A 13,989-nucleotide genomic window follows, 5' to 3' on the forward strand; every position below is an offset into this window, starting at 1 on the left:
TGGATAGGAATGAAAAAGGACGTAGCAGCTTATATTTCTAAATGTTTAACTTGCTCACAAGTTAAAGCTGAACATCAGAAACCCTCAGGATTGTTACAACAATTAGAAATACCAGTTTGGAAATGGGAATGGATAACAATGGATTTTGTTACCAAATTGCCTAAAACAAGGAAAGGTAATGATACAATCTGGGTGATTGTAGATAGATTAACCAAGACAGCTCATTTCTTACCAATGAAGGAAACCTTTAGTATGGAACAATTAGCCAAATTATATGTAAATAAAATTGTTTCATTACATGGCATTCCTTTATCAATTGTTTCTGATAGAGATAGCCGTTTTACTTCTCATTTTTGGTCAAGTTTCCAAAGAGCAATGGGAACCAGGTTAAATCTAAGCACAGCTTATCATCCTCAAACGGACGGACAAAGCGAAAGGACAATTCAGACAATGGAGGACATGCTTAGAGCTTGTGTAATTGATTTTGGAGGTAATTGGGACGAACACTTACCTTCAATAGAATTTTCTTATAATAACAGTTATCACACAAGTATCAATGCTGCACCATTCGAAGCACTTTATGGACGAAAGTGCAGAACCCCAGTCTGTTGGGCAGAAATTGGGGAAAAACAATTATCTGGACCTGAGATAGTACAAGAAACAACTGATAAAATCATTCAAGTTAAGGAACGATTGAAAACAGCACGTGATCGCCAAAAGAGTTATGCTGATAACAGACGCAAACCATTAGAATTTCAAGTGGGAGATAAAGTATTATTGAAAGTCTCTCCCTGGAAAGGAGTGGTAAGATTCATCAAAAGAGGAAAGCTAAGCCCCAGGTATATTGGACCTTTTGAAATTATTAGAAGAATAGGACCTGTAGCTTATCAGCTACGACTGCCAGAGGAAATGGCAGGAATACATGATGTGTTTCATGTATCCAATCTTAAAAAGTGTCTAGCTGATGAATCACTCGTAGTATCTCTTAAGGATATAGAGGTTAATGAGCAACTCAAGTTTGTGGAGAAGCCTCTACAAATTGAAGATAGGAAAGTTAAAAATCTCAAGCATAAGAGATTGGTTCTGGTCAAAGTAAAGTGGGACTCCAAAAGAGGACCTGAGTATACGTGGGAGCTTGAGTCAGAAATGAAAAAGAAATATCCACACTTGTTCCAGTAGATCTCGAGGACGAGCTCTAAAACAAGGTGGGGAGGATATAACAACCCTCGGTAAAACTGACATCCTCATAATATTTCTGACACCCTAATATATATTGTAAATATATCAACTTGTCTTTATATGCACCCCGTATGTGAAAACCGAGCCCCAAGATAGATTATACTATATAAAATAAATAAAAACAATAATTATTAAGTTGAGGCGGGCCGCGTAGGGCCTCACCTCAAGTCCATGCGGGCCGCGCGAGTAGTAACCAGGATTTGCCAAAACCCTAAGCCCAAGCGGGCCGCGTACATGGTGGATTAAGTCCATGCGGGCCGCGAGTGTCCGGAATTGTGGCGTGACCCGGAGCGGCCACGTGTCCAACTCGTGTCGAACCTATAAGATGACCCGGATCAGCTAAGCCTAGGCCCTAGGCCATGCGGGCCGCGTAGAACCAGGCCCAAACTCCACGCGGGCCGCGTGGGGACGCGATTTCAGCAATATAAATAGGAGGCATCGGGCCTTCAGTCTGCTCGCTCAAATCTTTTCTTTCTTTCTTAATTTCTGAAGTAGTATACACTATAGCCGGGCATTATACCCCCTAAAATAGCGAGGTTCTGCTACGATGTAAGTATTATAACCCCTGGAGACGTATTAGATACGCTGCCCGATTGATCTAGGGTTCCGTAACGGCTGTCGTGGTTCTGCCCGACGTGGTCGTTGGAATGCCGTCTCGGGGAGGGTATTACTAATGTTAAAATGGGTTATTATACTAACACACGTGCATTTGTGTAATTTATAGATTATCTCCAGGAAACCCTTACGAAAAACCTAAAACAGCAATGTGAGTTGATCCTTCTTTTTATGTACTCATTTTTGTGAGTAATCTTCTTTTTGTTAAATGTTTTTACAAAACCTTAAATACCTTTCCATGCGAATGACAGTTATTGAGTATTTGTAAAGAATACAATTATAGTGGGTATGTTGGGGTTTTGTATACAAAATTGGTTACTGGCGTGGTAACATCCCATAAGTTGAGTATGACCGTACCACTGATGTTAATTGTGATGTCTTGGATACAAATGTAATTGCGGATGTGCCCTCAATACTGCAAATTGGTTTTTACTCAAACTTGATTAAACTGGGATTCACTCACCAGTATTTCCCACTGACAAAATGTTTTTAAAACGCGTTTCAGGTAACAAAATGTGAAAGCCAAATAGAAGCCAGCTGGACAGCACTGAAGGCTTGGAAAAGTGGCAATAAAGTTACCTAAGAATAAAATGGATGTTTTTATTCAAATAAATAGGATATATTCCTATGAAACGTGTGTATTGAAAACTTGGGTTTTTACCCATATGTTTAATGTTATAAACATGGTGGTTTACTCTGATTAAAATATTTCCTAACTACGATCCTGATGAAAATTTCCGCTGCCAAATTGAATAAATAAATGTGATACCACCGAAACTGGTTCACGGCCGCCCGTTCCCGGGAGATAGGGATCGGGGGCTGTGACAATATCTCTCTGCTGAACGGAAGTTCTGACCTGAGATCCCTCAGTCCTCGCATTTTTCCCCTAATTTATGTACAGACATCATTGTAGTGTTCATACCTGTAAGACTGAATATTGGGATTCTGGATACGGGAGTATATTCAAGAGGTGGGACACATGAATTGAACTAAGTTCATAAAATACCTAAATAGTATCCTGAATAGATTGAAAATTGTATGAAAATTTAAGAGGACAATTATATCGTCAATCTACGTGAATCGTTTAGAACTTAAAACGATTAGAAGCTTAACGGTGCTTGTGATGTGTCTCAAAAACTGATATGATCCTCTTGCACAAACTCACAAAAATATGTTTGTTTTGCCTTTAAATTTCTGTTTTTGCATTTACATTTCATATTTTGAAAAATCCAAAAAGATTTTCGACAACTGATGTTGAAGAGCTGATTTTCAAAATCTCAAAGGCTATACTTGATGAACAGACAGGTTGGTTAAGTTGTTTGAAATGTTTAAAATGATTCATTAGGTTGAATCAGAAATTGGAATGTTTCAAATTTGTGAATCAGTGTTTAAGTGTAAAAATTATCAAATGATTAGTTAATTCATTAAGTTGAATCACAATTATTTTGGTTTGTGATAGAGTGGTTGAGTTTTGCAGGTTTCTGATCTTGTTGCTACAGATAGCCAGGAGACATATCAGAACCAGAGAAGAGCTTAAACTGAGAAAGCCAGGAGTTGATTTCAATGGTGATAACGATTTCCAGACAGAGATCCTAGCATGATGATAGGGGGAGTCTGATGAAAGTTAGAACCAGAGAAAGATCCAGGCATATGGTTTCAGGAAGGAATTTCTGAAGAAAATTGATTCCAGGCAGAGTTCCTGAAGAAGATCGAACAAGATTGAAGAGCTGTGAATGATTGAAGACTCTCACTGAAGATTCCGTCAACATTCAAGGGGGAGTCTGTTGGTGCAGTTGTCTGTCGACTACATCTTCGTTCGAGTCTTAGGGTAGAGCTGATTGTATTGTGAACAGTAAACGAGAAATCTTGTATTAGACTTAGGGTCGCTTATAGGGTAGATGAGTTGGACCGCTTTTATGTCATTATGTATATGGATCGCTCATATGTCATAAAGCTTGGATCGCTTTTATGACATAATGAGTGGATCGCTCATATGGCATGTCCATATAAGCGATCCATAGGATCTATATATATAGAGTCCATATGAGCGGTTCCAGTGGTAGCATATGTGTGTGTGAAAAAGCGAAGCTCTGCCTGTTTGTCTCCAAAAGCTTGTAATTTGACATTTAATCAATACAGGAGACGTTAAGTAGTGAAATCAAGCTTTACGAAGACTAATTCAATGAATTCCGCCTCTGAATTAGTCTAAGCACTCTTCTGAACGACTCGTCAGGTCAGCAAACGATCCTACAGTATTGTGTGTTCGGTTCGACTCGATTGCTTGATCATCATCCTTTACTTGAGTACCTGAAAACTAATATTTTAAACAGGCGTTAGCATTATGATTCTAAAATTTCACGTAATTAACCGGATTCGAACGCGTATTCAAGAAATTAAAAACAGAATCACACCAAACTGGGTTCCACCTTAACTTACGGTGACACCGTAAGTTACGGTGGCTTCTGGACAAATTGGAGCCTACCGTAAACCAGTAGGATCCCACCGTAACAGATTTGCAGGCCACCGTAAATTACGGTACCACCGTAATTTACGGTGAGCCCTGCACAAAAACCCCCTTGTTTCAAATGCAGTTTTGCTGATTCTTTTATGCGACAAAACAGCTTAATTTCACATAATTTGTTAAGCGACTGGTCTAATTTCTCCATACATGTATTTTACTTATGATAATACTCAACTACTCTTATGCGGGCATGTCTACGGAATTAACTTACAAACTAAATTACAAGGCTTTTTAGTTAGTCGTTTGTACTATTGTCATGCATCAAATCTAAACCTTAACTCCTATATTAAGAGTAAAGTTTCTTAATTTGCTTATGGTGTTCGCTACACGGCTTACACATCATGTAATTCACGCATTTTATATAATAGTGTCATGCTTCGTGCTTATTACCAAAACTTGTTTGACCCGTTTGGGTGCTAAATTTACACACCATTAAGGATATGCAAGATTTCATGCTTTTCACTTGTTTTGACCCGTTTACTTGTTTAAGAAGCACAATCACTTTCGTGACACAATGTTCTATCCTATTTACCATGCTTTTCACTATAATATAAGAACGATAGTTAACCTTGATGTAACGAAGCAATAGTTTCGTACCTTTAGAGCACACCCTTTCCCCGTGGATTCCTTTCGGCTTGTCCGCTTGACGATCCGGACTCTTTGCCTAAAAATTTCAGTTTACAACATGTTTAGAACTCTTTTTATGACCAGAATCACATCATTATGGACCATTATCAAATCTGCGTTTTTATCCAAATTTTTACATTTAAATCCTCACTTAGGCATTTCAACAAACACCTAACGGGGCAAATTTTCCTACAATAATTACCAAGTTCGTGACGTGAAATTTAACATCTAATTTCACTTTATTTTCATAAAAGTTTATATTATCTTGACATCAATATTTCTGAATTACTTCACTAATTCAGATTTTGCTAAATTAAGAGTCAAAATCTCTAGTATTCACCAAGTTTCTTTTAGTTCTTTGTTCCCCACATGTAAACCCAAACTCTTACAAACATGACGTAAGGTTTTGACAAGGAATAACCTAGTGTTTAACCATAGACATCAAATTACTTCAAGATTCATTCATGCATTGCATATCTAGGCTAAATTTCAGTTTATCCTAGTTAACCCAAGATTCAAGATGGAACAAAATATCAAGATTTTTCATACCTTTATGATCCTCACTACGAGGGGATCACTAATTCATGTTTAGAACTTGATTTGAGACAGATTTGGGGCTTCAATTTAAAGGATTTTGGTGTGAAGCTAGGGTTTGAAGAACCCCCTTGTCGCCCCTCTTCTCTTGATCGACCAGACACACCAATTTTGGTGTGTTTGGTTTGGTTTTGTTACTCTTAGTAACCAACTTTTCTAATTTGTCAAGTTTAGTCCCCCAACTTTGTTTTGTTCTTAAATTAATGTGTTTTAGGCATATCATGCATTATTTCAAGACTTGATCTTAACTAGGTTATGTTCCTAGTTAGTAATTTCTTGTTTATTAATTCTTTAAAATTTCAAGGTAAGGGTTTTTATTTTCGGGGTGTTACATTTGAGGAGGGTCTCTTACCTGTCAAATATTTAGGGGTACCCCTTATTTCATCGAGACTTCGAGTAAAAGATTGTAGTGTGATTCTTGAACGATTGGATCAAAGGATTATGAATTGGAAAAACAAGCTTTTATCATTTGCGGGCAGGCTATAACTAATCTTATCAGTCTTGTCGTCTATGCACATTTACTGGGCTTCAACCTTTATTTTACCCGCTCGGATTTTAAATGACCTAGAGGCGAAAATGAGGAACTTCTTATGGGCTCAGGAGGGTTCTTTTCATAGAGGGAAAACGAAAGTTTCATGGAAAGCTATTTGTGTGCCTAAATATGAAGGTGGTCTTGGGATTCGTCGGGTCGGAGATGTTAATAAGGCCCTCATGGTTTCTCATATATGGAGTATTCTTAAGAAGAGAAAGTCTTTGTGGGTGCAATGGATTCATTCGTATCGTCTTAAAGATCGGAGCTTCTGGGTTTGCAAGGAAACTTCTAATTGCAGTTGGAGTTGGAGGAAAATCCTTCAACTGCGACCGCTGGTTAAGGAGCATATATGGTCTTCTTTGGGCGCTGATACTACTATTTTAGCCTGGTATGACTCTTGGTGCCATCTTGGTCCTATTTCAAGTGTTTTATCGCCTAGGGTTATCACTAGTGCAGGGTTTCGGTTGGATGCTATGGTTGCGGATGTTTGTAGAGGTGATTCTTGGGCATGGCCGGCTATTTGGAGGGATTTATTTCCGGTTCTTAATCAGCTGGATCATCTTCGTCCGGATCAAAACAAGCTGGATCGGTTGCTTTGGAAGGATGGCGATAACATGCTTGACCACTCGTCTTTTACGGTTTGGAATATTCTACGGATTAGAGAGCAGGAAGTTGATTGGGCTACAATTGTTTGGTTTCCTCAATGTATTCCTAGGCACGCTTTTTTGGTGTGGCTGATTATGCGACGGAAAATTTTGACGCAAGATAAAATCTTAAAGTGGGACTTAGCTAGGAGGAAGAACATGAATATGATGTGTTGTCTCTTATGCTATGCGGATGTCGATTCTCATGACCATCTCTTTTTTGAATGTAAATTCTCCTCTCAGGTGTGGAACTCGGTCCGTGTTAAGGCTGATATGGTTGATGTTGAGCCTAAATGGGCTTCGATTGTCAACTGGTTGATGGCGAGAAGTCACTCGAAGACGGCAGCCAACTATGTGGCTCGTGTGCTTGTAGGTGCGACAACTTACATAATTTGGCAAGAGCGTAATGCTAGACTCTTTAAAAATCAAACGCGCCCACCGGAGTCCATATGTAACATAATCCTAAAGATAGTTCGATACAAATTGATGGGCGTGAAGTTCAAATCGTGTGCGAATGTAAGGCGTTTGCTTGGGAAATGGGAGATTGATGAAGACGCTACGAAAGACGTTGGGGGCTGATTAACTCGTTTTGTGTCTTTTGTTTTGTTTCTAGATGTTAGTCTAGTCGTTGATTTTGTTTTTTCTGATGGTTTGTATTTGGTTTACGCTCTTGAGGCATGTCTCTTGAGTGAACTAGTGAGGATGTCTCCTCTCAACTTGTTTTTTTGCGATTGTGAATATATAAAATCACCGGGGTAACCCTTTACCAAAAAAAAAAAAAATGAGTTACCTTTTTTGTGGAATGCTACATTCCATCACCACATGTTAATCAAATATATTTATTTTCATTTCATTTCATCATAATACATTACCATATTATTTTAAAAAAATTACATTTTATGCCATGATCACCAAGAATATACTAGCATGATACGCTGGCATAAACGCTGGAATAATTTTTGATCCCCTCACACGCTAGCAACATCCATCCTACCCCCATCAACGACCCAACACCAATCACCTCAAATCCATAAAAATCAACGGCCAATAACAAAACCCCCAATTTCACTCTTCTTCCTCCCCTCTCATTCTCCCCCCAAAACTTTCACCAAAATTCCTGCAACAAACACGCTAATTCGAATATTATTATGTCTATGGTTGAGATCTGCTCGCTTCAAATTCTCTCTGGAATTCAACAACAATCGCTCGTTATGCTGGATCTAATACCTCTACGCTTTCCCAAACATTCCATACAATCTACGCCTCGGTGTTGTAAGTTCAGGATTTCCTTCGCTTAATCACTCCATTCGAACGTTTTCGTTCGTTCGTGTCGTAATTTTCTGTTGTTTACGTCAATTTCTGTTTGAAAATCGAAGAATTTGTTCTCGTTTTAAGTTGCAATCTGGTTTCCGTACGAAATTCTAGATTATTAGGGTTTCGAGTGCTGCGAAATTGTGGAATTTAGGTTTCTAGGGTTTCGAATGTTGCGAAATTAGGGGATTTAGGTTTCTAGGGGTTCGAATGTTGGGAAATTAGGGATTTAGGTTTCTAGTGTTTGGATAATAAGAGTGGATTGGATGGCAGGACGTGGTAAGGAGTTAGGTTTTGTGGAAAGGAATGGTGTGATAAATTTAAAGGAACAATTGGCTAGAACTGCACTTAGGAATGTGAGATTGAAGGGGCATACATATGTGGAACTTAGGGAAGATAACAAGAAGGTTATATTCTTCTGTGTGTTGTGTTTGTCTCCGTGTTACAGTGATTCGGTGCTGCATGATCATCTGAGAGGGCATCTGCATAAGCAGATGTATGAGGCTGCGAAAGCTACGTTGTTGAAACAGAATCCGTTTCCGTTTAATGATGGGATGCTTTTCTTTCATAGTGAGGATGGTGTTGAACGTCGTGTGGTGCCTTCGAATGGTGCTGGTAATGGAAATTGTCTTGCTATTGTCCCTTTTGAAGGAAATGAATCTGAGAATGAGTTTTCGTCTGAGGGAAGTTTGGATTTAGGACAAGGTGATGAGGGTGTAGATGTTGGTGACCTGGTTATACCTGATGTGTTATGTAAAGATAAAGTTTCTGATTTAGAAGTGAGAGAAGTTGGTGTCGGAAAAATTTCAGTTAGGTTTTGGGATAAAGATAAGGGTTCGAAGGGAATCAAGAAAATTTGGTGTGAATGGCTTGGGAAAAACGGTTCAGTTGATGATGATATGATTTTGTATCATGATTTCGCAGTTGTGTCATTTGCGTTTGACTTTGATCTCGGTAGAAAAGGGGTGCTTGATGAGTTACAGGATTTTCTTTCATCAAGTTCTAGACTAGAAATCGAGGGTAATAAGAAAGGAAAGAAGAGGAAATCACCGTCTGATACTGATCTAAGTGAATCTTTAAGCAACCAAGAAGAATCTTCTGGGGAAGAATCGGGTAATTCTAATTCAAAGAATCTTTTGGATGTATATGATGATAAATCACTGCAGTTAAGACTTGTGCCGGACAAATACACTAGGAAAGAAATCAGGACACGTCAGCGTTTAGCTTCGGAAAGAGTTTGTGACATCTGTCAACACAAAATGCTTCCCGGGAAAAACGTGGCTACACTTCTTAATATGAAAACTGGTAGAATTGTTTGCAGCAGTAGAAACTTGAACGGGGTACGTGCTTCTTTTTAATCTACGTTTTAATCTTTTGAACGTCTTTTTATCTGACCCTTATTATATATATATCTATTATGATTCAGGCGTTTCATGTGTTTCATATATCGTGCCTTATACATTGGATACTTTTGTGTGAGTCTGAAGTTTATACAAAACAGTTGGTTGGTCCTGAGCCAAAGAGAAGATCTAGGAGGAAAAAGGGAGCAAAATCGAAAAAGGTTGACGAGGATGTAAAAAAGCAAATATATTCTGCATTTTGTCCTGAATGCCAGGGTACTGGTATAGAACTTGGTGGAGACGAGCTAGAGAAACCAACTGTCTCTCTTTCTGAGGTAAGATAAATGTGTTAATTTTCTTGTTTTATAAAAGTAGTAGAATACATCAATTTTTAACGATTATATCTAAATCTGATTATTAGATCTTTATGATAAGAGGCAGATCTGTTTATTCTGGTGTTGAAATACTGAGTATTGCTACTTTAGATAGTCAAGAATACCAGCTATAGGAATTCTTCCATTCATGTATGTAGGGGTAGAATCAGTAACATGCAACCCAAAAGTGGAAACAGTTGGGATTTCTATATAGAACTTTATTTAAACTCTTTTTTGTTTAGTAGATAGATAACTGAATCCTTGAATAAATTGCGCCGTGGACCAAGAAAGTAATTTTCTACTCTAATATAACATTTTGGTCGAATGGGGCCGCATGCATTTTTATCATTACGGAAAAAGCAAAGTGTAATTAGAAAATGGGTTTGAATCGGTCGCCGCCGTTGGCATTGCTGCCGCTACTAGTTAATATAAAATAATTATATTAGGTAAACTTGCTATGAGTCTATGACCCAACTTGTATTGACACGAGCCCCTTTGACCATTTTTTTCTTCAAAAGTGGTATTTTCTGACCCCCTGTTACATGACCTGGCCGTTTTGTCACTCATACGTTCGTCCAAACACCATTGTGTATATTAAGGATTTGTGTATTGTACTATTGTTTCAGATGTTTAAGTATAAAATGAAAGCTAGTGATGGACACAAAGAGTACATAAAAGCCCCGGAATTGTTGCAGAATTGCTCAACTGGTTTTTATTTCCCTTCCCAATCGGAAGAAGCCATGCAGGTCAGGAATTTGTTATCGTTTTTTCTTTTTCCCTTACAAATATTAGGATTATTTATTTATATATATCTTTTTTCTAAATGTATGTTCAGGAAAACGTTTCACCATTGAAGTTGCTTCGGTTTTATCATGCTGTGGAGTAGTGGTATGAAACAGGTAATCCAGATATTTGTAATTTGTTTACATGAATGTAAATGAGTTGTAAATAGCATCTGAATTGTTGAATGCTTTTAAATCTAGGAATTTAACTTCTCTCTAAATAACTTTTTCTTCAATATTGTGTCACCTTCGTTCTTTCAATAATGCTTCCAAACTGTACATGAGTTCATTTCGTATAATCTCGTACATAGTGAAGTTTAAACGCAATAACACATTAATATAAACTTGGAAAATTGAATTGTGAATTATAAACATAGTTATCGATAGCGAAGATAGCGTTCGCTATCACGCGTTTCGTAGCGAATCGACCATATCTCGCAATATGTTACTTAGCGACTCCATATTAATATTGAATTATTAATATTCATTTAAAATATTTAGGTCCATTACAATTATGAAACAAAAAATATCACTTCTTACAATTTAGTCTACTTTTATTAAATTATTATTCTCAATAGATTGATGTTCACATTTAATGTTGGTTGGTGTTTGATAGGTTATGTTTGTCCATCTATGCTCAATTATGTTTGTCTGTTTGTGTTCGTTTACATCCATGAACGTTCGTTTATACTAACAAACGTACACGAACACACCCATTTTCTTAACAAATGAACACAAACATTAAATTTTTTTTCCTTCACATATTATTGGCTTGATTGTTCTCAATTATAGTTATTAAAGTAATTTTTATATTCTTTAATTTCTAGTATTCATAATAAAAGTAGCAAATCTTTTAGAAGTTATGATCACAAATATACTGTTTAATTTCTAAGAAACTGTTTTACAATATTATGCGTGTTGAACTCTTCCACATTACATGAATTCTTGAAACGAGTAATCCTCCCGACCTTACCAACTTTCTTTTTTCGTAATCTTCCCTGAATGCTTTGCTATCGTTCCACTGAGTCGTGAACTCTTCGACCTAACATTATAAACCATCAATCAGGGATTGTTACAAAGATATACCACAATGCGTTACTTGGAATTTCAACATCGATCATTTGGTAGAATGTTACCTGCGTATCGCATGCTTGTTTTAGTCCCACGACATCCCCTTTATGTGCAAGCTCTTTTGCATGTCTCATGAGAGACTGATACTCGGTGTAAGATGAACTCTGAATGTAAAACATAAAAGTTTAGTATCTTCCTGGAGTTCATAAATTTTAGAGTAAATTACAAAAATCGTCTTTTATGTATGTCACTTATTGCAAACCGTGTTCTTTATCTTCAATAATTACAGAAAACGTGTTCGATGTTTGCAAACCCTTGCAAGTTATGTCCTTTATCCCTAACTCAGTTAATTTTTGTGGGTAAATCTGACCAAATGGACTCCACATAAGGGTATTTTGGTCATTTTACACTCATGTGGGGTCCAGTTGGTCAGATTTAACCACAAAAATTAACTAAATTAGGACTAAAGGACATAAATTGCAAGAGTTTTCAAACATCGAGTAAGTTTTCTGTAATTATTGAAGACAAATGACACAGTTTGCAATAAGTGACATACATAAAGGGCGATTTTTGTCATTTACCGTAAATAATTTACTATGTTTACTGATATGGAAAATGAGTACTTTCACATTACCAAATCTTTCTTTTGCTCTCCTAGCTCGTAACCACGTTTATAGGCTTCACTTCTCTTTGTGTTAACATTCTCAATCTCCTTTTCTAAAGAACTAATGTTCTTTCTCACATGTTCCAACTCAGCTTTAAGTCGCTTAACTTTAGCTTTACGCCCAATTATTTTCCTTTTTATTTGCTCAAGTTCTTCCAACCGAATCTAAGAAAATAAAGTTAATTACATCATATTGATCAAAAGATTAGTACCAAAAAAGAATCATCCTACCTTTATGCTATGCTCCTTGTTTCGCTTCCATATTCTCTCAAACCTTACCATTCTTTTCCACCGGCAATCATCATAAGGTTCGGGTTCTGGTGCGTTGTCGACCGTCTCCATGAATTTGCCTATTTCTTGCTGGATTTTAATTTCATTGGCACATTTTTTGTTCCCATGTTGTATACTTTGCACCATGCTCTTGATCTTTAAATGTCAAATGAAATATAATAGGTAATGTAAAATTGAAGAAATAGATTTGCTTTGACAAATTATTTAAACATACCATATCGTTTAGTTCTTGTGTACCACATGATGTTATCCCAATGGATTTCTTTGAACATAAAAGTTGTTCTTCAACTTGTTGCAAATGCTCCATGTCCATCCTCCCGTTCTTGATCAGCCTTTTTTGACAACCCTGTCGTATCATTGTTCGAGCATCTTTTTCTGGCAACTGAAAAAAACCAGTTGTCCTTGGTTCCAGCATAAATGGCAAATAATGCTTGATTCCTAGTTCAAGATCCTTAATTTTCTGAATCTTCCACTTTAGTTGTTTATCAAGATGTGAAAACTTCATTATTTTCTGGTTTATTTGACGTTCATTTAACTGTTGACCATAGTACAACAAGAAAACATATATAGAAGCATATGTGAGGTTTAATTAGATTTGAATAATACACACATACTATGAACACTCAAATCAGTCTTCGATTACCTTCAGATTGGCTATATCTTCGTTGATGCTAAATCGAGCAAGATTCATAGACTGATATTGCTTGTCTGCCTCTTCTTTTTCATGTTCCTCACGACAAGGCCGACTCTTGACGACATAAAACTGATGATTATGGTTTCCCATCACGCTCAATGACATCTAAGCTTTCAGGAAATGGGAATTTGCAATCAATGCGATCAGCCTGAATCTGATTCTTGGTGATTAGTTGATGGTTCATAACTTCATAAAATCATACTTGTATTTATAATTTATTAAGTGTACTTGCACCCCACGGCAATAAAGTCAACTTTGCTTGTCGTGCCACTTGTTCTATATATTAGTTACTGATGCAGATGTAGGAGCATCAATGTTATCTTTTATTTATTTGAATTTTGAATTTCCTAGTTTTATGTGATTTAGTTTCCTAATATTTTTATGAGTGAGAGTTATAAATTAGGGTCTAGGGTTTATTGTTATTCAGTTTTTGATTTGATTATTGTAAAGAAAACCTTGAGGTTTCTTTGAACCATTTGGTTCCGGTCTTTGAATGAATCATTGTGTTTGAGCCATTTGATCGCACGCGAAACTGCATCAGGTGGTATCAGAGCTTTGTTTTTCAAATGGCTCTGCGTGATGAGAACTACCTTTTTACTCACAGAATCGCCGACAGAGGCAGCGATGAAATCGTGTTCGATTCACAAGATCGCAAGATCCAGGAAACTGACCCAAAGGATGTCATCTGGG

General features: G+C 37.1%; 2 protein-coding genes across 2 annotated transcripts; one reads left to right on the forward strand and one right to left on the reverse strand.

Annotated features, from left to right (window-relative positions):
• The first annotated feature begins 7,751 nt into the window (after positions 1-7,751).
• LOC110923005 lies at positions 7,752-10,815 on the forward strand. Its single transcript, XM_022167203.2, has 4 exons — positions 7,752-9,423; positions 9,510-9,758; positions 10,424-10,543; positions 10,633-10,815. Exons 1-4 carry the CDS (start codon positions 8,350-8,352, stop codon positions 10,681-10,683), a joined length of 1,494 nt encoding a protein of 497 aa, XP_022022895.1. The 5' UTR covers positions 7,752-8,349; the 3' UTR covers positions 10,684-10,815.
• Positions 10,816-11,421: 606 nt separating this feature from the next.
• LOC110924423 (proton pump-interactor 1-like) lies at positions 11,422-13,407 on the reverse strand. The gene is made up of 6 exons (XM_022168430.2): positions 13,249-13,407; positions 12,820-13,140; positions 12,546-12,740; positions 12,285-12,479; positions 11,716-11,814; positions 11,422-11,621 (listed from the first exon to the last, which is right to left on the reverse strand). Exons 1-6 carry the CDS (start codon positions 13,402-13,404, stop codon positions 11,481-11,483), a joined length of 1,107 nt encoding a protein of 368 aa, XP_022024122.1. The 5' UTR covers positions 13,405-13,407; the 3' UTR covers positions 11,422-11,480.
• Between the last annotated feature and the right edge of the window lie 582 nt (positions 13,408-13,989).

This window comes from Helianthus annuus, chromosome 17, assembly GCF_002127325.2.
Source record: "Helianthus annuus cultivar XRQ/B chromosome 17, HanXRQr2.0-SUNRISE, whole genome shotgun sequence".
In the NCBI taxonomy this organism is placed as follows: domain Eukaryota; kingdom Viridiplantae; phylum Streptophyta; class Magnoliopsida; order Asterales; family Asteraceae; genus Helianthus; species Helianthus annuus.

Excerpts from the sequence above, each read along its gene's own strand:
- LOC110923005 (XM_022167203.2), top strand. The coding sequence starts at position 8,350 with ATGGCAGGACGTGGTAAGGAGTTAGGTTTTGTGGAAAGGAATGGTGTG. Across the intron at positions 9,424-9,509 it reads GCAGTAGAAACTTGAACGGG|GCGTTTCATGTGTTTCATAT; the intron begins GTACGTGCTTCT and ends ATTATGATTCAG. Across the intron at positions 9,759-10,423 it reads CAACTGTCTCTCTTTCTGAG|ATGTTTAAGTATAAAATGAA; the intron begins GTAAGATAAATG and ends CTATTGTTTCAG.
- LOC110924423 (XM_022168430.2), bottom strand. The coding sequence starts at position 13,404 with ATGTCATTGAGCGTGATGGGAAACCATAATCATCAGTTTTATGTCGTC. Across the intron at positions 13,141-13,248 it reads AAGATATAGCCAATCTGAAG|TTAAATGAACGTCAAATAAA; the intron begins GTAATCGAAGAC and ends TATGGTCAACAG. Across the intron at positions 11,622-11,715 it reads AACAAGCATGCGATACGCAG|GTCGAAGAGTTCACGACTCA; the intron begins GTAACATTCTAC and ends TTATAATGTTAG.